At 47.7% G+C, this 26,381-nt stretch overlaps 1 protein-coding gene, 1 long non-coding RNA gene and 1 pseudogene across 2 annotated transcripts in view; 2 read left to right on the top strand and 1 right to left on the bottom strand.

Annotated features, from left to right (window-relative positions):
• The window catches only part of LOC144165684 (guanylate cyclase 32E-like), a 58,598-nt gene that overhangs the window by 22,040 nt on the left and 10,177 nt on the right, over nt 1-26,381 (bottom strand). The window contains exons 4-7 of the mRNA XM_077695493.1: nt 21,067-21,221; nt 19,441-19,531; nt 1,894-2,378; nt 1,255-1,265 (exon numbers count right to left, since the gene is read on the bottom strand). Of these exons, the coding sequence (XP_077551619.1) occupies nt 1,255-1,265; nt 1,894-2,378; nt 19,441-19,531; nt 21,067-21,221 (742 nt within the window). The remainder of the gene's footprint in view (nt 1-1,254; nt 1,266-1,893; nt 2,379-19,440; nt 19,532-21,066; nt 21,222-26,381) is intronic.
• Nucleotides 5,077-5,985, top strand: LOC144165697 (baculoviral IAP repeat-containing protein 5 pseudogene; annotated as a pseudogene).
• LOC144165700 (uncharacterized) lies at nt 10,194-16,262 on the top strand. Its single transcript, XR_013321490.1, has 3 exons — nt 10,194-10,997; nt 12,324-12,597; nt 15,992-16,262. It is a non-coding gene; the product is annotated as an uncharacterized LOC144165700 (long non-coding RNA).

The raw sequence follows: 26,381 nt of genomic DNA, 5'->3' as shown, positions 1-26,381 counted from the left end.
AGCAGCTCTTCTGCGCTGAAAGTGTGAGCGACGCTGCTAGATACCGCCTCTGCTATCAGCGCCATCGCGGAGACCAGGAGCGGTATTCCCGTGTTTTGTCCCTTTTGTGTCCCTTTCAAAAGTGTCCCTTTTGAGCGAGCCCTGATTGGCTACAAGCGAACACCCGGATGTAACGCCATTCAAGCACGGCGGAGCTCTGAGCCGTGGCTACTCGGAGCAGACGATTTGGAGCAGACGATTTTTCGTCGCCTTATTGTTGATTCGCTCGCGGAACAATAAACTCATAAAATATACTCTGATATGGTTTCAGTTCTTTAAAATGCGTTTGAAAGAACAGTTACGGTATTTGAATCAAAGGCCTACTGCTTAACCGGAAGTACGTCACGATGAAAGGGACGCAAAAGGGACGTTTTCAAAAGGGACAGTTAAGAGAATACCGCCCCAGTATGGTGCGAATAACGCTCGAAGCGGCTTTAAAATAAGTGGGTTGAGAAGTATAGATGGGCAACGCCGTCGGCAGGCGCGCATGCGTGTTCTGCTTCTTTTGTTCATAGCCGTTGCAGCTACACGGCGCTCCTATGCGGCTCGGTCACAGCTCCCGTGCTCCAATTACTTTTGACGGCACCTGTACAATCACCTCGCAAAAGAAGAAAAAAGAAATCAGTTTTAACTAAGGAGGAGAAAGTTCACGTCCATTCATAAGGCTGAGGCAAAGATTATTAAAGTCACTACATGTGCTGTGGCTCCTGTGCGGCTTCAAGCGATTTGCAAGAAAATTGGACAACACTTCACATGGTGTGGTCGTGCGAAGTTCTGCACCAGCGGCATCTGGCCCCATTGCTTCTTACTGGCAATGAAAACAGCCGGCTTCAGAGTAGTGAATAACTTTGTTAGCCACATTTATATTCACGCAAAAAAAAGTATTGTGCAGCCATTTCGTGTAATAATGCCTGGTATAGAAAATTGTGCTCAATAAGTTTTTCAGGAAAGTTGATTACGAAAATTAAAATGTGCCATAGGACAAAAAAAAATTGACACAAAATGAAAATAAACAGAAGAAAAGTACCGAGCTTTGCCCTGTATATTTTTTGTGCTGTGGTTTTGCAGGTAACCCAGAAAGGACAACACCAACTAAAGCTGAGGACGTGGTGTAATAAAAACTCACTTTATATTGTAAAACAATACCATTGTTGATGTCTTCTTGCAAGTGTTAGAAACAACAGCCTGTCTTCGACCTTTTGCATTCAAACTTACTTTTGAATAACCTGCAAACCATGTAAAACAGTTACCCGAGTCATCTTGTCTTCTTTTTATTTTACGGTGGGGGGAGGGGTGCTTTTTTTCTTTCAGCTTGTTTTAAGTTAACGGTTTGATTATTTATTTAGGCATTGACGAGTAGACATATTCTAAGTCCAACTGAGTAGCCATGTTCCGATTTTTATTATGCTAAGCATCAGACTCTGCATGCTCATCACGAGCACGGACGAGTTGCATGAGTGAATGAAGATAACACGGAACTATATTATCAGCATGTGACCGCCTAAGAGGCCACATACTTGAGCACAATAACGGGCATCTTATGTGGCATGGTAATAGCTGTTGCCCAGAAGGTGGGCAACATACCACAATTCAAACTGAATAGACAGTTCGAGTTTGTCCAACTTTTTATTGTAAACACGCGCAATTTCGGCAGAAACAAGAGATTAATTATAAAGTAGCCAGTGACATGAAAGCGGCGAAGTTCCAACGGTAGGTCACGAAAAGCACGCAACACTGAAATGTCATTGGTCCGTTAGCGTCACTAGATAAAACTGAATAAAAGACCCTAGAGCCACTGAACAAGCGTAGCTTAGGGTTCGTTGTGCGCGGCCATCAGAGCACGTTCCCCCGCACCTCGTCCATTTCGTGCCTCACCTCACGCAGCTGTCTCTTGATTTCAGCTTCACACACTTCGTACAGCTTGCGTGTTCTGTTCATGGCGCGCTCGAACTGCAGCGTCATGTAATCGAGGCGCGTCATGTCGCGCTCCTTCTTGCCCAGTTGAACGAAGGCGCAGCGTTGAACGAGGGCAGAGCCGGTGGAACGCGAGTGCTGCTCGAGAGGGTCGTCGTCGGGCTCCCAGCGGACCATTTCCTTGAAGCACACGTAGCAGCGTGCGAGGTCCGGCTCGTTCTCGGTCGGGCAGTGGTAGAAGCCTGCCTCCGCCATCTTTTCCGGCGTGCACTTGATGTTGCCCGTCAATGGCCACTGCGCAAAAGACGCCAGTCGGTTTTCCTGCAGGTCCATGGCGAGGTCGGTTCGATGCAGCAGGACGGTGTTGAGGGTCAGGTCGACGGCCATGGCGCAGGATGCCCAGGGTAGAGGAAACGCCGCCGGCACTACCACGAAACTTAAACGTACCCAAGACGACTGCACGCAACGACCACGGAGCAAGAACATATATAGGCGGGGAAACGCCCCCATTTCGGCAAGCGCGGGCGAGCGATCAGATAATGTCACACTGATAACCAAGGCCGACTGCAAACCTTCGCAGCTGTGACGGCGAAGGAGAGGGCAGAGGCACCTGACGGACGAAATGACAGCGGCAAAAAATTCAATCCGTGGCTGCGCAGTGAAATGCCTATCGCGGCGGCGGCTGCGCGGGTTTCGCTAGGAACAAAAGAGTCGAGAACGGGTCCAGTTGGAAGAGATTCATTGCGGTGAAACAGCGCGCAAAACCGGGACACAACAAAAGAAGACGACACGAGCCGTTGATAGCCAGTTGATAGTCAGCGCTCGGGTTGTTGTCTTCTCTGGTGTCCCGGTTTTGCGCGCTGTTTCACCGCAATGATCGCTGGGAAGTATCGTTCCCTCCCCTGCCTTGTTCTTGATCCGTGGCCACCACGGAAGCGCCACGTGGCTTCGGCGGCGAACAAAACACGAAATTTACTTGAATATGGAGAAATTAACCACTGCATGCTCTTCGGGTACTGTTGGGTACAGACGGAAAAAGGCGCACGTGCGCCTTTATCTCGTACGTGTTTGTTCCTCCTCAACTCGAGCTGTTCGATTAAGTTGGCTTTTCCGCATGGCGTTTGAGCTGTGCAAAAAAGCCACACAGGGTTAAACGTGTAAGCACAGGCGCAGACTACGGGGGGGGGCTCGGGGGCCCGAGCCCCCTCCAGTGTTTCCCCCCCTCCTCCACCAAGTGCCATACAAGGGCCATAATACCAGTTAACATTTCTTTAGAGTTGCCTCTACGTTTTCACTTAACATTTTATTGGGGCTAAAGGCTTACTGCACCATTGAATTGGTACAGACGTGGACGGCTTACTTTGATACTTTACGTTGCTTCCTTCGAATACGTTTCTTCATTCGAAGGACAAGCGCAGCGCACTAGAAGGGCACTAAAAGTATGTATGTATGTATGTATGTATGTATGTATGTATGTATGTATGTATGTATGTATGTATGTATGTATGTATGTATGTATGTATGTATGTATGTATGTATGTATGTATGTATGTATGTATGAATGTATGTATGTATGTATGCATGTATGTATGTATGTATGCATGTATGTATGTATGTATGTATGTATGTATGTATGTATGTATGTATGTGTGTGTGTGTATGTAGGTATGTATGTATGTATGTGTACATGATAATTATGGGTACATTTCATCATCATCATTATGGGCTGCAAGTGGGGGGGCCGAGCCCCCGCCCCCAGGGAAAATGAAAACTCTCCGCCTATGCTTGTACGAAACACTTTTGATGTAAAGCACCTCACCCATGGTGTTCAAGTAACGCTTAAGAACTTATGGCACTTTCTTTCGCGATGCGACCTTTAAGCGTTTTACACTCCTCCTCCTGCCCTGCTTTTTTGGCAGGAAAGGCGATTTCAATATGTAGACATGGGAATTAAGCAGGTATGACAGATTACGCCTGCCGGTGGACCTTCCTTTCCTTTTTTTCATTCATTCATATCTTTTATATGGCATTCTTTCAGCTGCATAATGTCACAGGCTATGCTGCTGATGCAATGCTTTTGGTTTATAACGGTTTGTTTTGTGCATTGAAGCAGTTTCTCACCAAGCTCCAGAGGCTCACCTTGGCAATTCCACGTCACGAATGATAAAAAAATGATCTGTGGAAGCGACGCCCATCTTCTCATTCTTGTCATAATCTAGTTTATCCGAGCTGCTGCAGCCGCGCATTCTATGTTACATTTATAAACTAGAAAATACAGTGAAAAGGCCGTCTCTGAGCAGGAGGAAAGCTATAAAGAAAAGCAGGGTTGGAGGAGGGGTGTAAAACGGTTAAAGATCGCGTTGCGGACAAATGTGCCTTAAGCGTTAATTATAGTGCCTTAAGCATTAATTAAAACATGGATGAGGTGTTTTACATCAGAGATGTTTCTTACAAGTTTAACCCTGTGTGGCTTTTTTGCACAGCTCAAACGCCATGCGGAAAAGCCAACTTAATCGAACAGCTCGAGTTGAGGAGGAACAAACACGTATGAGATAAAGGCGCACGTGCGCCTTTTTCCGTCTGTACCCAACAGTACCCGAAGAGCATGCAGTGGTTAATTTCTCCATATTCAAGTAAATTTCGTGTTTTGTTCGCCGCCGAAGCCACGTGGCGCTTCCGTGGTTGCCACGGATCAAGAACAAGGCAGGGGAGGGAACGATACTTCCCAGCGATCATTGCGGTGAAACAGCGCGCAAAACCGGGACACCAGAGAAGACAACAACCCGAGCGCTGACTATCAACTGGCTATCAACGGCTCGTGTCGTCTTCTTTTGTTGTGTCCCGGTTTTGCGCGCTGTTTCACCGCAATGAATCTCTTCCAACTGGACCCGTTCTCGACTCTTTTGTTCCTAGCGAAACCCGCGCAGCCGCCGCCGCGATAGGCATTTCACTGCGCAGCCACGGAATGAATTTCTCGCCGCTGTCATTTCGTCCGTCAGGTGCCTCTGCCCTCTCCTTCGCCGTCACAGCTGCGAAGGTTTGCAGTCGGCCTTGGTTATCAGTGTGACATTATCTGATCGCTCGTCCGCGCTTGCCGAATTGGGGGCGTTTCCCCGCCTATATATGTTCTTGCTCCGTGGTCGTTGCGTGCAGTCGTCTTGGGTACGTTTAAGTTTCGTGGTAGTGCCGGCGGCGTTTCCTCTACCCTGCACATCAACCAGTCCATCTACCCTGCGCATCCTGCGCCATGGCCGTCGACCTGACCCTCAACACCGTCCTGCTGCATCGAACCGACCTCGCCATGGACCTGCAGGAAAACCGACTGGCGTCTTTTGCGCAGTGGCCCTTGACGGGCAACTGCAAGTGCACGCCGGAAAAGATGGCGGAGGCAGGCTTCTACCACTGCCCGAGCGAGAACGAGCCGGACCTCGCCCGCTGCTACGTGTGCTTCAAGGGAATGGACGGCTGGGCGCCCGACGACGACCCGGTCGAGGAGCACTCGCGTTCCACCGGCTGCGCCTTCGTTCAACTGGGCAAGAAGGAGTGCGACATGACGCGCCTCGATTACATGAAGCTGGAGCGCGAGCGCGCCAAGAACAGAGCACGCAAGCTGTACGAAGTGTGTGAGACTCAAATGCAGAGATCGCTGCGTGAGGTGAGGCACGAACTGGACGAGGTGCGGAGGAGCGTGCGCTGATGGCCACGCACAACGAACCCTAAGCTACGCTTGTTCAGTGGCTCTAGGGTCTTTTATTCAGTTTTTATTTAGTGACGCTAGCGGACGCCGTCTAAAGATCGACCTTTTTGTCTTGCGTGCTTTTCGTGACCTACCGTTGGAACTTCGCCGCTTTCATGTCGCTGCCACTTTTTAATTACTCTCTTGCTTCTGCAGAAATCGGAGGTCAGGTGGTCAAAATTAATCCGGAGCCCTCCCCTCCGGCGCGCCTCATTGTTTGCGTCGCGTCGGCGCGTCAAACCCTACAATCAATCAGAAATCGCAGGTGTTTACAATAAAAAGTTTGAAAAACTCAAGCTGTGTCGAACCATTCTTTTTTTTTAATTTCTTTAACGGGTTACACAATAGCTCAAGACACAGGTCAACAACTGATATCTTGAAATTCGATACACGCTTATACTGAACAGACCAGACAGTATATCTCAAGGCCTGTAAACATTAGAAACTTTGAATACTTCGCAAATCGTTGTTGGTATTCGATTTGCAGTTATATTTTTAACCCGGACCATTGCGTACACAAAGTAGTTTTTTCGCCTCAAGCATAATGTAAACGCAACCTCGGCTTCCGGGAATCGAACCCGAAACATGAGAGCCCATGCGGGCTCTGAGTAATCTGGCGCCTGAGAAATTTTATTAAGGCGGATAAAGCCACCGTGGAGTATTATTTACGTAGAGTTACTTTTTCTGACTCTAGTTGAGAAGCTGGCCGGCCAGCCCGCGTATTCAACCGTGCTAAACCCATATTATTTAGAGCGTGGGGGCTCTAACTTTATACTTGCTTGCAGAAAAGTCGAGAGTAAAAAAAAAAAAAAAAACACGCGGTCGGATTTCTGCCTCGATTGGAAGCTCAAAGGCGTCGTAAACGGTCACGTGGACAGCCATACTGCATTTCACGCCCAAGTCTACAGCGAAAACATTGTCCTGACGGAAACTAAGTACGGTGCAGTGCGTACGGAGGGCCCCGTCAGCCCGCCACCAAGCTCGTGGCAAAGGACAACTATACTCGGTTACAACTCAAGAACGGCACCACCTCATGTAGTGTATCACTCCGCCAAAGCGCCGGACCCGTGACGTCAGTGCGCGCGCGTTTTCAAAGGGGTTTGCTATGAATGCGTGATATCGTCTGCCTTGTACCACGCAGTTTGTTTGTCGTCACTGGAGTCGTTTATAAGCATATTAAGTCCAAAAAATCACAGGAACAGCTCACGCCGTGTTCAAAATATTCCCAGTAACGCCCTACTTGCGCCGCGCGGAGAAACATCCGGCTACGGTGATAAGGCACAGCGGCCACTTCTGGTTAGGGGTCCGACGAGTTAGTACAGTTCCTTATAGCAATCTATAAAGACAATAGAGTGCACCTTACTTGGGAAGGACAGAAATGCGCCCAGCAGGTCAACATCCATCGGGGACTGAAGCAGGGATGCCCTTTGAGCCCAATACTGTTCATGCTTTACATGGCAGGGTTAGAAAAGAAACTGGAAGAAAGTCGAGTAGGGTTTAGCCTAACCCATATGCTGCAAGGCGAAGTGGTACAACAGCATATTCCGGGAATGTTATACGCAGACGACATTGTTCTTTTAGCTGATAACCAAACTGATATGCAGCGGCTAATAAATATTTGCGGCCAGGAAGCCACTGTCCTCGGGTTAAATTTCATTGCAGAAAAATCAGGAATAATGGTTTTCAATGACGCTACCACCGACGTAGTGTCTATCCAGCAAGGCGAATTACCTAGAGTGAAGGAATATAAATATTTGGGAGTGTGGATAAACGAAGGGGATAACTACTTAAGTACTCACGAGGAGCAACTTAAGGTTAAGGGAAAGCGAAACGCAGCTATAATGAAGCATAGAGCTCTGTGGGGGTATAACAAATATGAAGTAGTAAGAGGAATGTGGAAAGGAGTAATGGTTCCGGGTCTCACGTTTGCGAATGCTGTACTCTGCTTAAAATCAGACGTTCTATCAGGCCTTAAAGTAAACCAGAGAACGGTAGGACGTTTGGCCTTAGGCGCGCATGGAAAAACAACTAACGAAGCAGTTCAGGGAGATATGGGCTGGGCGTCGTTTGAAGTTAGAGAAGCTCAGAGTAACATATGCTTTGAGATGAGGTTGAGGGCAATGAATCAACGAAGGTGGGCAGCTAAGGTTTTTAGGTACCTATACTTGAAAAGCGTGGACACGCAGTGGTTAAGAAAGACTAGAAGGCTAAAGATGATATACGGAAAGAACAGTGGGGAATCCAAAACAGCCAAGGTAACCAAAAAAGAGGCACGGCAGATTGAAACGAATAAATGGAGGGAAAAAATGGAAGCTAAAACGTCGTTAGAGATGTACAGGGCTGAGAAGATGAACATCAGAAAGGAAACTTTCTACGATAATTCCCAGGGCAGTGCTTTGCTTTTTGAGGCTAGAGCAGGTTGCCTGCGAACTAAGAGTTTTGTGAGGAAGTATTCACAAAATGATGGGGTATGTGTGGTCTGCGGAAAAGAAACAGAAACTATGCGCACATAGTGTTAGAATGTGAGGGTATCCATCTAAATCTACATGAAGGGAATATTGGGCTTTCAGAAGCCCTAGGATTTAAGGGTATCAGAGAGGAAGTCAACGTCAAGGCTGTCGAGGGGACGAAAAGAAGATTAGAATGCTGGTGGACGAAAAGCAGAGAGGGGAATATTGCCTAGGACAGTTACCACCTGTAACAGGGAAAAGAAAGTATTTCGGGCCTAATAAGCTTTAGTGCCTGCCCTAAGCAGCGCTAGTATTAAACCAAGAGTGTAAAACACGGTTATATTAGTCCTTTTTGGTAAGATGACATGTCATCACCCCGCTTCAAAGGGGAAACCAATAGGAATCATGATCATCATCATCATGGTGCCGTTCTTAAGTTTTCACCGAGTATAGTGTCACTATATAAGGTATCAGAGTATCGCCACTGAGGCACGCAAGCCAGCAACGGCGGCCATTTTGGTGTTTATCACTGTTGCAAGATTGCCGTTCCTATACGTCCTCGGCGCTAACTTCAACCGGGTGGTTTGTTAACAACACTGCCAAAGATGCAGCGAAACGGCATCTTCGTACGCACTTCTGCCTCCGAAATGCCGTTACACGCGTTATCTTTGATTCGCGTTCGGAACGATGTCAGTCGCGCGCAGCCGCAGAGCAGGGAGCAGAAGCTAAGGCTTCCAGAGTTGACAGACTAAAACGCATAAACATCAAAACGGCATTATCTCTATGCCATGAACCGTCGCGGTGTAAACAAATGTCCCGTGATGCGAACTGACAAATGATCATGGCGGCGGCACGGAACAATAGGAGAAAAGAGTGCCGATACTCTGTAACTTTATCCAGCGACACTAGTGACAACATAAAAAGAAACTGTTTCTGACAGCGCCTCATAGATAGCGCTATATCGGTAGTGCCCGGACAAAAAGTCCAACAAGACTTTCCTGTTGGGCTGACAGCACGCCTGTGGGGCCAATAAGAAATTCTGTCGGCACTCTATCGTTCCAATAGCCTAGTCTTCCAACAGGGAGCTTAACCTTGATGGCGTTTGTGGGGCCAATAAGAAGCTCTGTCGGCACTCTATCGTCCCAACAGCGTAGTCTTCCGACAGGGAGTTCAACCGTGATGGCGTTTACCGGCTCGCCAACACGATCAGTGAACGCCAACAGACGCCTTGTTGGTAATCAGCGGCGCGAGCGCGCCATCAGACAGAACCGACAGACGCCCTGAAGGTGTTTTTAGGGCCTAAACAGCAGCGTCTGTCTGGCATAGACGCTAAACGTCAACGTTTGTGTTCTGATTTTTCCCTTCAATATGAACAGTCAGACGGACGATAACATAACGATGTCAAGATATGCTTTGGCTCATACCACGGCAAGCACAATAGTTTGTTTGCAGCCTCGGTTGCCCTTCGTCAAGAACAAACTGAATCGGCTGAACAGCTTTCTTCAAGGGGGTGTATGCAGGGGTTCTATCTTCCTTTTTTGCGCAGGCCGCCCGGGGCGGCCCCTGTAAAATCTTTTTCGCTCGTCGCTGCCGTCCACGGTACCTGTTTGCTGTACCTATTATGTCGCCGCCACTGCATGATTCGGTCGCTATCTAATATTGCCTTGCATTATCCCCACTTGTTACAAATTCAGAGTTTTTCGCACTGTTAGCAGTCGTTTTACACGACGGGTTTGATGCGCCTGACATGCCCGGAGTGACATCGCTTGTAGTATTAGCGCGACGTTGCTTGTCTGCAAGACGGTGCCGAACAAACAAGCGTTATCAACGCCAGAATTCTAGCGGCACATTCCATTTCATTCGTGGCTACCGTGGCTTGCGCAGAAAAGGTCGGGTTGACCTGCGATAGCTTTTCTTGAGGCTAATAAGGGAGCTTTGGCTCAATCGCTTGCAGCGCTAGCAATGTGGCCTCGTCTGCAAGATCGGTGTGTGAGAAATAAGCGTTAGGACAGCCAGAATTTCAAAAATGCAGCATAAACTAAACACAAACGACAAGATTCGTTGACAACTTACGTAAGTATACAGTTGTCTTAGGTGGGCCCCGACCGCTTGTCAGGATAGCTCAGTGGTAGCGCGTCCGCTTACTGTTTTGAAGGTCCGTGGTTCGATTCCTCGTCGAACCTCGCTTTTTTTTTTTTTTTTTTTCCGGGCGAGGATTTCATTAGCTCTTTTTTTTAAGACCAGGGTAAGCGCCTGTTGCTTGCTTTCCATCACGCCGACATTTACCACCCTCTTCCTAAACCCAAAGTAGCTTGTTGTCTCGCCCCTTCTCCCTTGAGAAGCCCGCCGTGAAAACAAAACCAAAACAAACGTCGAAACTTCTTTACAATATCAGTATATATGTCAGTTACTATATGTGTATTCCCTTTTGCGTTTAAAAACCTCAAATTCAAGTTATAAACACCTTTCAGACTTTGAAATCAGAAAGATAGTTACCAATATTACAGCACTAACACAATTTCTGTCAAACATAAAGGTGCTGCTATTGAAGTCTGGCAACTATCTCTCACTTTTTGTGTGTTCGTTCATGGCGTGTTGTGCCGGGTGGTTGCTGGTTCAGTTTTATCTATTTCAAGCTTAAATCATAGTTATAAAAGCTTTATGGGTGATGTCTACCCTTCCAACCTACGCGTGTGTCGAACATGGAGACCCGGGAAGACCGATCATCGCCGCATAAAATAGTGCGCGTCAAAAGTGGATGACATTGCGTTCGAACAAAGCCTGCTGCCTGTTCGTGTCCGCGAGATGAAGACGACAGTGAAGGAGAATTGTACGTTGGAAACATCGTTTTTGCTAGGGTAAGTACGCATTTTTTATTATTCTGTATTTGGTTGGAACGAGTTCAGTGCTTCACTAGACCCCCATCTCATTTACTCTGAGAGCCTAGGTGATTTAGCATACTTGTTTCGCGCCCAGTCCACCGTTTCCGCAGAAGTCAGCATCTATTTACGCTGAAGCTAGACCTTGGCTACGATGCTCGCGCTGTAGTACACGGCTGCTAAAAAAAAAAAAAGAAAGCGTACACTTGATTCTTTGGCTGGTTCCGTGCACTGCGCTTCGCAGCTATTTATTGCGCTCGCGAGACCGGCTGCCGCCGTTGCGACCTTGCGCTCTTCGGGCCGCGATATGCGTGCTGTTCTCGTGACGCTCGGCCACAGCGTCGTGAAATCGCTCGCCAACGCACCCCGACAGCGTACGCGTCGACCGGGTGCTGGCGGAGTTGTGCTGGAAGAAAAGCAGGCAAGAGATGAGGACGCAGGAGGTGTAGTTAAACAAATGAGAATTTACAAAGTGCAAGTGAGAGAAAATAGTATGCAAGGGCAGGAAACGGTGAGAGTTCGGGCCGCGCGCCAGCGAGCGAGTGCGGCGATTTCACGACGCCTGAAGTTGCCGAGCTTCACGAGTCCGGCACGAATATGACGACGCCCGTCTGAGAGTTCATAGAGGTATAGAATTCACATACGTGCAAATTGAAGGTGAAATGCGCGCATGTGGCCTCGCAGGGAGCTAGCATAGTCTCGGGGTAGTGGGAGAGATTTGTCTCGGGGTAGTGGGGGAGATTTCACAACGCCTACGAGGCGCCTGCCGATTCCGCCAGAGTAGCTCTCGGGAAGTCTGGGGCTTGATATCAGAGGCATATTTAATGTTTAAATTAGTGCAGAAAATTGAGCGAATTCGCAAGTTCTCATTTTCGCAAAACCGCAGGCCATACAGAGACTAACAAGAAAGCTGTAGGCACTCACTCAACTCGATTTATATTTGAGAATTGAATGTGCAGATACAAGTCAGACATTGAAATGGAGGAGCCTCAACTATCACACACCAGAACCTATTGAAAGCAAGGGATGCAGATTAGCTGCTAGCATGCGTTCCATGCAAATTAGCTCAGCAGTGAGCTTTGCATATATCATGCATACCCCACTCACAGTACCTGCGGGTCTATTAAATACCATGTTACTGTGACCTAAATTTCACTTGGGGTGTTCCGGGATTGTTCTTATGAGTGCCTTGGAGGTTACTGTCTTTAAGCGATTAAAAATCTACTTGATGTAAGCATTCGTGCTTTGTGTGTGCTCTTCTTGTATTTCAACAAGTGTCAGCACACTCAGATTATGCACCTGCAGGTGCTGCTGCTGGCTGTCCTGGGTCGGCTGCCTTCCAATCCAGTTTCAAAAGCTTTGCCAGGGCCTCCCTTGGCCAACCGACACTGCACCTGCTGTACCCAAGTACTGCCTGGCCTTTCGTTGGTGCTCTGCACGCTTTGCTGCCAGGAATGGTCATTCCTTCATCCATCATCTGGCCGCTTGGACCACCCGTTCAGAAGCCAGCGCATTTGCTCGACACATCGGTCCAGGCACTGCTGCCATACCGGTGCACCCACCGATTATGTACTTTCAGGTTAGTTATTGCATGTTGTGGAACCTGCCATGATGTATACCTGTTAGCAGAGCTGTGGCCTCTGATTATTTGAAACATTTTCATGAAGCAGTGTTGTGCGTTTGGAGTGTGTCATTGCTTAGCAGAGATATTGAAGAGAATCTGGGGCCGATGACTAAAGGGCAAAAAGAGAAATTGGACTGACTTTGAAGCAAGTATTCGTATGTAATCAAGCCAAGCAAACATTTAGGATCTTTCGATATGGTTTTGAACTTGCAACAAAAACTGGTCTACTTCAGATCATACTGGTAATAATCATACTATACCGAAAAGTACATCCCGCAGTCTGTAGAATTCCGACAGCGCTTTTTTCGCAGTCTCTCATGACAGGCACTATTCTCAATAATTGGAAGATAGTCGAGGTAGCACCAATCTTTAAATCAGGAGACTGTACTTCACCATTAAATTTCCCTAACAAGCACCATATGCAAGGTCGGGGAGCGTTTCATCCACTCTCAGGTGGCTAATTATTTATAAAATCACAATATCACATTCGAATATCACCACGGTTTTCACAAGGGTTACTTGAGAAACACAACTTTCAGGATTTGTTCACGATCGACATTGATCCATTGACGCAGGCTTACAAACTGCGGTAGTTTTTCTCGATTTTTGTAAAGCATTCAATCGCATTGCACACCACAGACTACTTTTCAAACTTCACCCTAATGTCCTCACTTGAGCGAAAGATTTTCATTCTTCTCAAATGCAGTTTACTTCTCCTAATAACTGTAACTGTATACTTTTGGTCGTGCCACTTTGTTGTCCCCCCAGGCAGGTTGCTTGGTCCTGTCTATCTTCCATGTTGCATATCCTCCCATGTAGGTCTATTTGCAGATGATGTTGTAATTTATCACACAATTTCTTTCAACTATTACCGTCAATGCTTTAAATCAGATCTTAACACAATTTTAACTCCTGGTGCTGCAGATGGCTAATGTCGCTTATCTCTAAAACAAAGTGCATGACTTTAACGGTTGCAAGTCTCGAATTGTAAATACTTACTTCATTAACAACAGCCTGGTTACCTCTTGAGACAAAGGTGTTTTGGTAGGCCGGTAGGGGAGGGGGGTTGCATGGTGGATTTCAAAAGGTAGATCAATTGGTAAAATAAGATGTGTGATTAATATTTTCATTTGCACTCCAAAGCTCGCTTTATTTCATATGTTTAACTGACTGCAGTGGCTAGGGTGGTGTCCTGTGGAGGCGAATGTTGGTTAGATACCGCTTGGTGTGGCCGCTTTTCAGATGGAGGCAACACGTTAAGACGCCCGTGTTTTGAGATTTCGGTCCGCACAAAAATACCCAGGTGGTCAAAATTAATGCGAAGCCTTCCCCTACAGTGCTCCCCATATCCCGAGTGTAGCTTTGGCGTGTTAAACCACCGTTTTTTTCTTTCTTCATGTTTTTGGAATATTACCTGCTGCTGTAGCAGGTGCAACATAAAGGTGAAATTATGCATGTTTCCAAGAGCTAAATATAAAGGCCATATTGAAGTGCGTTTATGGGTCTATCTCATAGCAGTAGTGAAAGGTTATATACTCTGGTGCAGGTTAAGAACGGCAATGGCTCATGTAGTGTAGTCCAGTGTTTGACAAAATGCCGTGTAGGCAGGTAAAAGCATTATTGCAATGATGAAACGTAGGTCACTGACCAAGTCAAAAAACCCATTTAACGGTTTGGTGCTTGTTCACGGTGAGCATGTGTCGTGGAAAACGAAGCTATATATTTGGCATTACGCAGTGCAATAAGTTTGCATAGATATGGTGCGGATTGCCATCCATTATATCGATAATGTTGGGCGTCGTCTGAACGATGAGGGACTCGACCAGTAATCGAGAAGATAGATTGCACTCAGTTGTTAGTAATTTCGCCTTGTTCCAGGCGACCACGTGTCCCGTCCTCTCACGGTGCTCTGCCAGTGCACTTGTTTTCGCATGGCCCTTGTTCACTTCGTTTCAGTGCTGCGTTAATCTTCTGTGCAGATTGCCTGTTTCGCCAATGTACACTGATTTGCATTCAGCGCATGGAATCTAATAAACAACACCCGGAAGCTTGGAACGTGAGAGGGGGTCCTTCACGCTGACAATGTCAGAACGCAGCTTGCTAGTGGGCACATGCACGATTTATGCACTGCGTTTCTTGAAAATGCGTGCGGGAGTTTCACTGATGTGTGGGACGTAGGTAATTACTGCACGTTTGGATGCAGTCCTTGTGGCTGCCTAAAGCATTGTATTCAAAAAGAAGCTAAGAGGGCGAATAGCAGGAATCCACATTGGCATTAGCAGGCAGAAGCGTCCACAAGGCCTGTGTCAAAACGTGCTGCAATTCTCGTCCTACACATCAATCAAGCTTTTGCACGCATTTTCAAGAAACACAGTGTGCACATCGTGCACGTGCCCACTAGCAAGCTACGTTCTGACATTGTCAGCGTGAAAGACCCCCTCTCACGCTTCAAGCTTCCAGGTGTTGTTTATTAGATTCCGTGCGCCGAATGCAAATCAGTGTACATTGGCGAAACAGGCAATCTGCACAGAAGATTAATGTAGCACCGGAACGTAGTGAACAAGGGCCATGCAAAAACGAAGCCCAAACCAGCCCTGACACCAGAGGTCACATCCCTGAAAGGTATTGCATGTGATATCTGGCATCAGAACTCATAGCTAACTCATAATTTCGCAAAAGCAAGCATCCCCTAATATGAAACTTCTGGCACAATAAATGGTCTCACATGTGAGAGTTTTAGCAGTCCGTCTGTTCCGTCACGTACGTAGCTAGCGTGTTTACCGGGACCCGTCTGGGCACTTAGGCATTCTTCACAGTGGGGGGATTAGTTCCGCACGCCGGCCGCGGCGGCCGCTTTTCTGATGGAGGCGAAAAGCAAAAACGCCCGTATGTACGAGATTTCGGCGCACGTTAAAGATCCCCAGGTGGTCAAAATTAATCCGGAGCCCTCCACTACGGCGCGCCTCATCGCCTGCGTTGCGTCGTCGCGTTAAACCCTACAATCAATCAATCAATCAATCGAGTTCCGCACGCCTGCCTTCGCCATGTCCGTGCCTCCTCGCCCTTCCGCGCGCGCAGGCGCAGACCGGTTCCGGCAACCCTGTAACAACGTAACCAACAGAACGACGGACTGCTAAAACTCTCTATTGTGCCTGAATGCCATTCATGAATAATGGTTTGCTGCGGGCCCAGCATGAGTTAGCTTGCAAGAAAAAATGCTACAGGGTATTAGTTTATTCCCCAAAGTGTTGCTTTTTACTGGCAACCTGTTTGGCAATATTTGTTACCCTTTTACCACATGGTCTTTTGTTCACAAGGTCATTGAACCCTTAATTCTCTCTATCTACAGCTCTTTTTCAGATCTATGTGGCCAGGCTGCGTCTGCGGAGCCCACTGAAGCCAGGCTAAAGGTGGTGCGAAAGCACCTTTCGCAAAAGCACGGCGACATGCAGCGCAAATAAATGAGTGAGCAGCACAAAATGAACTTCTCTATTTTTATTTTGCTAAAAGGCCTACATACTTGCCAAACTTGTAAACCAGTTCCACACCTCACAGCATGTGTCCTAAGTCAATCTCGTCATCGGACCTATAGCTTCACCAACAGACTGCCATCAGACCGACAGACTGCCATCAGACTGACAGACTGCATTCAGACTGACAGACTGCATTCAGACCGACAGACTGCCATCAGACCGACAGACTGCCATCAGACCGACAGACTGCCATCAGACCAACAGACTGCCATCAGACCGACAGACTGCCATCAGGCCAACAGGGTGCCATCAGACCGACAGACCGATATGCCGAATTTCCGGATTGGCTGTCGGTCCAACAGCCTGAATGTCTGTTGGGATTTCTCTTGGGGTGCATATAGCAATTTCCGGTGGGACTTCGTTACGTAGTACGTATAGCATCCTCCAAAATAATCTGACGCCGATTGTACCCCTCAGATGTACAAGTCATAAAACCAGGCAGAAGGCACTTGACGCATGCAACTGTGGCAGCAAAAATCTCTCGTGCAATAAACTTGTTTATCCAGATTTTTCCGACATTGAATGTGTAGCCGGGACTCATTGAAAGCGTTTGCTATTCTAAGCGCCTTCACCTTCGTAATCCAGATTTTTCCGACATTGAATGTGTAGCCGGGACTCATTGAAAGCGTTTGCTATTCTAAGCGCCTTCACCTTCGTAGTCGCCATTGGAGAATGGGCAGGATTGGTACGCAAAAATTTACGCTTGTGATGCTGACGGATTGCTTATGCTGGGTTGATTTGGATTTCGGGATGCTGCCGCCAGCCGCTTTTGAAGCCGATTTTGGTTTTGAGCCCAATCATAACGCGCAAACAGATTTGAAGGCTATTTCTAGCGAAAAAAGGTGCTCGTTAGAATCGTGCAAATACGTCACACTTCATTTCCCTTCTCCTCAGCGTAGCATGACGGCAAACTTCTGTTGGCGTCCTCTCTGTGTTTTCCTCTCTAACAAAGAGCTCTCATCTGTCTATCTTGTTTTGTTAAACATACTTTTATACGACAGCAGCAGTGCACTACGATACTGGCTCGTCACTGCCATCCGTTTTGGCACCAAAAAATACTGCGCCTGTATCATTGCATAGGTTGCGGGTTATTTCGCGGGAAATCCAGCAGCCCCATGTTCGACAGAGTTTTCAAGTTTTCAAACACCGTTGTTGTTGTTGTTGGTGGTGGTGGTGGTGGTGGTGATGGTGATCATGATGATGATGATGACGGGCTGTACGAGCGCGACTCACCGGTACGCCGCAAATCCACAGATCGACAGGAGCACGAGGACACCGCAGGACACGCCTCCAAGTATCTTCCGAACTTCACAGCGAGCGTGCGTTGGGGGAAAAAAAAAGTTGGGGAAAACCAGCTATGCAAAAGTGGCGGGGGTGTGTGAGGGCAGGGTTGATGTAGGGGAAACATTATTAACAGTGAAGCTGTTGTAGCTGGCCGTAATGTGTGGGGCATAACGCGTAAGGCTATGTTCAGACTACCGACTACTGAATACTACATACTACTACAGTAGACTACAGACTACTGACGCAAAGGCCATATCGTGATCTATGGACTTAAAGAAACGGCATATCACGCAGTTCGGTGGGCTGAGAGGTGGAATGACGTCATTCTTTAAAGTTATTACGGCAGTTGCCGCAACGGTCTGAGAAGCCAGGCCTAATTCGTTAAAAATACCAACAAAATACCATACCGAGCGCACGTGCGCACGTGCGCACGTGACTTCTAGCGACTGCCCAGCGTCCACGGCACGCGCAGTGGTTTTAGCAAAAACAAACAAACAAACAAACAAGAAAAACTAGCGAAAACCCAAAGGAGCGCTTCGCGTGGCCTAGCAACCAACAATGCCGCAGCTGGCGCAACAACTGCTCCACGGAACCTCTACGCGACTCCAGAAACGCAGCGCATGCGTCGTGCACGTGCGCGCTGCCGCTGCGCCCCAGCTGTCGTAAAGCGCCGCCGCACCTGTAATGCTTGGCCTGAAAAACACGACGATATAACACAGAGCAAAGTGACGACGGAACGTGTAAATAAACAATTTAAAGCTTGTACAAATGCGTAATGATGTGTCCTTCAGTGCTCACGTAGAAATAAATCCCGCAGCTTCACTATGGTTCAAGCCCTGCGCGACTTAGTGTAAGCATCGCCAGTTTTGTACGTCCCATTTCTGTAAAAGCGCAAACGGTTAAAAATATCTACATGAAAATGAGATAACGCCACAGAATTGCATTGTAATCAACTTCCGAGCCTTACGCGCAGCCTAGCAGCTATAAAGAGCTGTATAACGACGTTCGCAGTTATGCCGAGCAGGACTGGATTGTGGAATAGGGTGTTCCATTGAGAAAAAAAAATGGCCGCGTATCTGCTCCTTTCGTTGCAAATGCCGTCAAAAGACGATTCTTTATCCGCTTTTGCGAAGTAAATGCCTCCCTTCGTTTTCCCGCTCACCTCTCATGTTGTTCCTCTTGCGTAGCGCTCCTCCCAATGTAAAGACGCCAAAGGTTTGCTTAAATCATTTTAAATTTCCCGCGTTCCACTGCTCCAAACCGGGTGTCTCGATGCGAACGCTGCCGTACGGCGAAGACGAGCGTTAATCGAGGCGCCCTACTTCAACGTTTATACAACCGCGTTTCCCTACTCCACGTGCGTTGCAAGCAGAACGTGAAACCTATTTAGTGGAACCTAGCGTAACTGTTGGCGGTTGATTTCTTAAAATGGCGCCAGAAGCTATAGTGGCGCGGGCGACTGCAGACGACGGCGGAGTGAATTCTTTTTCTGCAGTTGATGAAGTATTTAATTTCGCAAAAAACAAGCATGTTTGATTTTTTATAAAGGAACACTGCAAATATCACTTCTGTATTGATTTGTTGGCTTATATTTGCGTAATGTCTTGTTCTTCTTCAGCAATGTTGACAAGTATGAACATTACACCGGACATAGACGGGTAGATCTAGCTGTGACTATATAAGACTATTGCGCAGGCATTGTTTTGCTTTGGCCGGGTGGCTGAATCGAGTCACAGACAGACAGACGTACAGACAGACAGACATACATACAGACCAAAATTTCCGGGTTTAAGTAGCCCGAGAAAGACTATCGTCTTTAAAATGTGCACGCATGCGACAAAGCACACGTTTTGCCCTGTGAGGGTTTTCTGTGCGTTAAGCCTATTTGCGCCACACCTTCATCTTTGAACCCAGAAAGCTTTTTGTTGGAATGTCGGGAACTTCGGTCGCGACATGCGAGCAATATTTGATTACAGCTCACGTATGCACTTCTCCCCGCTGAAGCCGCACGGCGGTTCGTCTTTTGGCGGCATCCCGTTGATCCAGTCGATGGTGTCGAACAGGTTCAGAATCTAAAGGGTAAAGTAGGAAAAACGCGGGAAAATTAAAAAGCGGAGTTATGACCTCGCAAAAATCAGCTTCAGTGCTTAATTTCGCTAGCTTCTTCGCCTGGTTGGTTTATGACGCGTACCGCTGCTTTCCTTATCATTTACGATTACAGCATTATAAACGACGCCTGATTTACTCATGTGCAGCTTTCCCGCTCATGGCAGTCCTGTCAGCAGCGATTACTCCGCAGTTCTTCAGCGAAAAATATCTACATGAAAATGAGAGAACGCCACAGAATTGCATTGTAATCAACTTCCGAGCCTTACGCGCAGCCTAGCAGCTATAAAGAGCTGTATAACGACGTTCGCAGTTATGCCGAGCAGGACTGGATTGTGGAATAGGGTGTTCCATTGAGAAAAAAAAAATGGCCGCGTATCTGCTCCTTTCGTTGCAAATGCCGTCAAAAGACGATTCTTTATCCGCTTTTGCGAAGTAAATGCCTCCCTTCGTTTTCCCGCTCACCTCTCATGTTGTTCCTCTTGCGTAGCGCTCCTCCCAATGTAAAGACGCCAAAGGTTTGCTTAAATCACTTTAAATTTCCCGCGTTCCACTGCTCCAAACCGGGTGTCTCGATGCGAACGCTGCCGTACGGCGAAGACGAGCGTTAATCGAGGCGCCCTACTTCAACGTTTATACAACCGCGTTTCCCTACTCCACGTGCGTTGCAAGCAGCTAACGTTGGGGGAGAAAGCTTGCTTTGTGCGCAGTTTCAAGTCTCGCACATTGCGCGACTAGGTTCCTGAGCCATGGAAACCGTCCCATAGAAATGCATGGGGAGTAAGATTTGACATAGAATTACACACAAAATATTCATAATCCTGGAATCTTCTTTTAGTATTTTGATGTTCACGTTGACTCCTTGCTTTATGCCAAATATCGCTTTCGTGAAGTGGTTTTGCTAGGTTCCTGAGAGGTCGGAATTTTGAGCGAGAAAGCTGGGTATGTACCGGTTGGTGGACTGGTCTAGTGTGAATAGATCGCGGCACAGAGTATCGGCACTCTTTTCTCCTATTGTTCCGTGCCGCCGCCTTGATCATTGGTCAGTTCGCATCACGTGACATTTGTTTACACTGCGACGGTTCACGGGCACCGCCATTTTGTTGATTATGCATTTTCTGTCGGTCACCTGTGGTAGTCTCAGCTTGTCTTCCCTGCTCGCGGCTACGCGCGACTGGCGTCGTTCCGAACGTGAATCAAAGATAACGCACTTCGCAGCACTTCAGCTGCAGAAGTGTCTCCTCAGGTGCCGTGTTGCTGCGTCTTCGGCAGTGTTGTTTGCAAATGAGCTCGTCAAAACTAGCGGTGAGGCCCCAGAAGCGGCAATCCGGCAACACTGATAAACACCAAAATGGCCGCTGTTGCTCAATTGCGTGCCTCATTGACGGCACTATATATCTTATCTAGTGATTCTAGACTGGTCGATACATTGACTAATCATTCGACTGACCGACCGATTCACCAATAGATCGATCGAAGCGATGCGGCCCATGTTGCTCACCGGCAGCTCAGAGCCGTTGCCGGACAGCTCGAACACCCCGACGGGGAACAGGCCAAAAGCTCCATCCTTCTGCCCATTCCCCTTCCGAGCAATGAGGGTGTAATTGCCTTCAGCGTCGCCGTTGTCGTCCATGCGAACCATGTATCCCATGGCACCTGCGCTGGTAAGAGTAGGGTCAACCAGAAGGCAGGCACCTAAGCGGGTGTATATATACTCGGTTACATCTCAAGAACGTCACCACCTCATGTAGTGTATCACTCCGACAAAGCGCCGGACCCGTGACGTCAGTGCGCGCGCGTTTTGAAAGGGGTTTGCTATGAATGCGTGATATCGTCTGCCTTGTCTCACGCAGTTTGTTTGTCGTCACTAGAGTCGTTTATAAGCATATTAAGTCCAAAAAATCACGGGAACGGCTCACGCCATGTTCAAAATATTCCCAGTACGCCCTACTTGCGCCGCGCGGAGAAACATCCGGCTACGGTGATAGGGCACAGCGGCAACTTCCGGTGCCGTTCTTAAGTTGTCACCGAGTATAGTAACTTATATACACGACTCTACCGGTGCGCCTCTAAGAAAAGCACACCACATGACGTCGGTTTACTACTTTCCACCAAAAGGTATACCCTGCATCTTGAATGGCGCTGTACAGTGCAGTACTGTACAGAACAAAATGTCTACACTTCACTATGGAGCAACTTGCAAAATACTCGCTGCTATTTGCACACTATTGACCCAGAATTTAAGTCGAGACTCCCGAGACCGCTTACTCGTAACCTGGAAACGTTACACCATCGTCTACGGCTGAACTCATCATACATAAATAGTAACCTATTTCGTCTTGCAGCGACGCCAAATCCGCACTGTTATGATTGTGTTTGTGTCGAAACAGTTGAACACATTTTATTAGAATGTGCCGCCTACATGGAACCGCGATCACACTTCCTTGAAAACATTGAACGTCTAGAACGGGGTCCAATAACTCTCAGGATTATTTTAGGACCATGGATTTGCCCCTCGAAGCAGTGACAAGCTCTACGGAGTTTGTTCTCTTATTTGGATGACATCGGCCTAATTTCAAAATTGTAAATAATGTGGCCCAAGCTCAGACCAAAAACCAAATGCGTGCAAGTCCGTTATCGCGCCAAGTCCACAACAGTTTTTTTTCTTTTTCTTCCCTGACCAGCTCTATCTTGGGCCTTTTCTTCCCCCATCCACAACCCACAGCAGGGAAGCATGTAGGCGACTGTAAACGTTGGCAAACCTCTCTCCTTTTTCGTTAAAGAGCCTTCTCTCTCTCCCCCTCCCTCCCTCTTTCTCTCCCTCCCTCCCTCCCTCCCTCCCTCTCTCTCTCTCTCTCTCTCTCTCTCTCTCTGCTGCGCGGACGCCTGCCCGTCACAATCGGCGGCAGTTTTGTTTGGAGAGATGGGAACAATGCAAGCCAGAAACAAAATGGCCCCCACACGCTTCCGGGTGCACGAAGTGGCGGTACGCGTAGCTTATTTAGTGACGCTAGGTGTGCCTTTGTGGAAACCCACCACCATCATGTGGCCTCCCACTGCGTAAAGTTGTCTTTTGTGCAATGCGTTTTGGTTACGGGGCAAGTCGCCATCAGTGAAGGATAGAAAGTTTCGCTTTAAAAACTGGATATGTGCTCCCGAGGAGGAGGACATCCGCATTCACGTCGCATGTTTGCATGTGTACGTCGACTTTAAGCTAAGCTGGAGGCTGTTCAGCAAATGAAGTGGTTCTCGGCAGACAGTATACAAGTCGAGTGACTGGGATAGACTGGTTTGAAGAGCAGGCTTGTAGCTCTAGACCAGTGTTGTACGGAACGGCGTTCCTGGAACTAGTTCCTTTTTGGAGGAACGGAGGAACGCCACCGTTCCATTAAGGGTCGGTGGAACTGTAACGGTAACTCGTTACGTTTTCGAAGGAACGGCAGTAACGGCGTTCCTGCCGTTACATCGCTAGGATTGGGCTGGTTTTGATGCCAAGGCTCGAGTACAAAAATCCACAAAGCGCTACTGCGTTTCTCTTCCTATAAGTTAGTCAGTTTGCCCCCCCCCCCCCCTTCAGCCGTACGTGCTTCCCCGAAGGTCAAACGCAGAAGAATAACCGCGCAGCGGGCCGCAGCTTGTGCTTGCTTTCATGCTGGTTGCTTACGCGGCGTTCGACGGGTGAATACCTTAGCCGCGAGAATGCTTTTCCCCCTTCATCGTTTGTCTGGGGAGGCCAGAATGCGCGTCTGGCCGATAAAATTGTTCCCTGGCGGGGAAAGAATAGAGAGTTTTAGCAGTCCGTCCGTTCTGTCGTATGCGTTGTTACTGGGTTAACACGGACCCGGCTGGGCACTTGGGCATTCGCCGCGGTAGGGGGATTAGTTCCGCGGGCCTGCCTTCGCCATGTCCGTGCCTCCGCACCCTTCCTACTCGCCCTTCCACGCGCTCAGGAGCAGACTGGTCCCGGTTAAAGCCCGTACTACATGGAGCGATTTCGCCTGCGAATTCGCTGATGCGGCGCCGCTCGTGCGGCAAAACCACCTTTTTTCGTTGCTGCGGCAAAGTGCCAAACATTTGAAGCGGTCGAGCAAACGCCGCTCGTGCGGCGTGTGCGCCGTAGAGGGGCCGGACCTGCGGCCAATAGCAGCACAGCTCGGCACCACTTCCACGCTTGGAAACCAGATGGCGTTGCTTGTGTGAGCGCGACAAAAGCGTGGGCACACCAAAACGTTTGTCTTCTCTGCTGTGTGTGCGTATATTGATAAAGAATTGGGGATTCTTATATAAAACCGCAAATAAACTTATATTCACCGCAAACCAGGCAGAAACAACTTGCCAAGAAAGTAAAATAAAACCACCCTTGTTAAAATCACAACAACCTTTGCTGGTGGCAAACTTAATTCAGTCTGCAAACAAGGCGCATCTGAAATGTGAAAATCGCGGCTTTCGCAGGCCCCATGTAGACGACAATTCCAGGCATTGCGAATTTCGCAAGTGCGAATGTTCGTTCCAGCGGATTCGCAGGCGAAATTCGCTCCATGTAGAACGGGCTTAACCCGGTAACAACGCAGCCAACGAAACGGACGGACTGCTAAACGGGATCCGGATATTTCGGTGTCAGACATTTCGGTCCAGGACGTTTCGGTGTGGACATTTCTGTGCACGGACATTTTGGTGCACGACGTCTTGGCCCAGACATTTTGAGTGATTGGATGTCCCAGGCATTCTTTGAACATTTTAGCTTTAATATTGTAATTTCGTGACTTGATATGATTTTACGTTCGAGACTTGTGCTTGCGCCGCCGCTCGTGGAAACGAACGCTGAACCCTGGCGGAGCATTGCCACGTGAAACCAAATTTCTGTAGCAGATGGTAAAAAATAACGGGGTTAATTTGGATCCGTTTAACCAGTTTTTTGTTATTTTAACATTTATGTGAACAACCCTAATATTTAAAGTGTTATCAAAGCGCTTTCCTTTCACTTCACCCAACGGTGCAAGACGCTGCGGCTTTTAGTCTATTCCTCCCCTCCCCCCCCCCCCCCCCCAGCAAAACTTCCGCGAAAAGACAACAGGAAAACGAGGTCGATTAGGCGCGTGTGCATTTCGTTTTAATTATTCTCTCAATCAATCTCGCCTTCGTTGCATTCGGTGTCAGTTCTACTTAAAACTAACAAACCAACCATCGCACTTACGGTGGCGTTACATAGGGGAGGGCAAAGCTGAGCCCCACCGGCAATCATCCCCCTAAGTAGAGCGAGAGAGGGGTGTCACTTGTGCTTCACCATTGCGTTGACTGGACTTCGAAAACTTGAAGACGACTGTTGCCGCTCTCGTCACACTAGCCTATTCATTTTTTTTTCTCCTTATAATGGGAGGAAGCGATGTATATCTGGGGTGTCCATGATATGCGGCACTTGATGAGTTAATTCCCAAGGGGGCGACGGAAGGCGCAGAAAGAGCGATTACTGGAGTAGGGGCGCCGTCGATATGACCGCGACGCGCGGAAAAGCGTAGCCAGCAAACGATAGTGGCCATTGTGTTCTCAGCGGCTTTTTGAGTGGCTTTTTGTGTCACATTACAGAGGTTTTGTGCGCCCATGGTGAAAGTAAAGCTTTTTATCTGTTTTAAACGCGAAGTCTGCTATGTCATTGTTCTGAATGTATCAGCCAATTCCTGCAAAAGCCTCCTATGTTCTAAATAAAAAAACAAATCACTGCGGTGACGCTTCGGAGTTCGGAGACCTTGAACTCCACCACGCCAGTAGGATTTTCAGGGGAAACCGAAAATATTATGGCTGAAAAAGAAATCTGGTCGAGATTCGAGCGTACAGGCGGGAGGTGGGAGGGGTGTGGGCGCTAGAACAAAAAATTAAAATTTCGTAAATGTAGTCTTGTAAACATTAAACGAAGGTTGGTAGTCCCGAACACAATGGGTGGAATTTGTATGCACAACCGGTAACCGCTTAATCAGCATTTAGGACATTAGAAGCTGCGGCTGTTTTCCAAAAGGCCCGTATTTCCTCCCCGACAATATCCTAGACCAGCGTTCGCGAATTCATTGTAGCAAGGCAGCCCAGCCTACGTAACACTCTTCATAAGGTTTTCTTCATTCTGGGGGGCTAGCTAATGTTTGTTACTTTTTGAATATTGAGATTGTGCATGTAATTTATGTAATTTCAGGGTGTGTAATTAAAAAAAATACAAAAGAGGTGGTAGACCATCCTAAACACGGGTAATTGTCTTAGAAATTAACAACCTGTCATAAATGAAAAAAAAAACGTGTGCTAAAGAATTAAATCGGCTGAATAACAGGTGTCCCCAGGAAGAGGTATTAAGCAAAAATATATAAATGTAGAATTTCTAAAAATACTTGGCAAAGATCGAATGTGGCATCAATAAAAAAAATAAATTCACTGCTCCAGATTGTTGTCGATAACCCACGTTAAGCGGAAATAATAATATAACGGCTGTCGCAAACAGGCAAGCACCGGATAATTCGGTCGCAGAAGTGTCCGTACACCGAAATGTCCGTACACCGAAATGTGCGTGCACCGAAACGCCCGTACACCGATATGTCGGTACACTGATATGTCCGTACACCGAAATTTCCACACCCAAATATCCTGCACCGAAATGTCCTCGATCCGTCTGGAGTTTGTCCGGTGCTCCCTGAAAAAATTCGCCTAGGAGCGTTTCTTTTGATTATCTTTATCTCCAGATAATCTGCTGCCGGTGGTGTAAACATTCGTATAATATACGTAGTTCGATGTGAGTTTTAAATGTCTCACTTAACTTCGACCCAGGATTATTTTACA

This window comes from Haemaphysalis longicornis, unplaced genomic scaffold, assembly GCF_048455015.1.
Source record: "Haemaphysalis longicornis isolate Haplotype H1 unplaced genomic scaffold, Haemaphysalis longicornis Haplotype H1 scaffold_147, whole genome shotgun sequence".
Taxonomy (NCBI): Eukaryota; Metazoa; Arthropoda; class Arachnida; order Ixodida; family Ixodidae; genus Haemaphysalis; species Haemaphysalis longicornis.
Note: the sequence above shows the minus strand (reverse complement) of the source record. Positions and strands in the feature narration are given on the sequence as shown.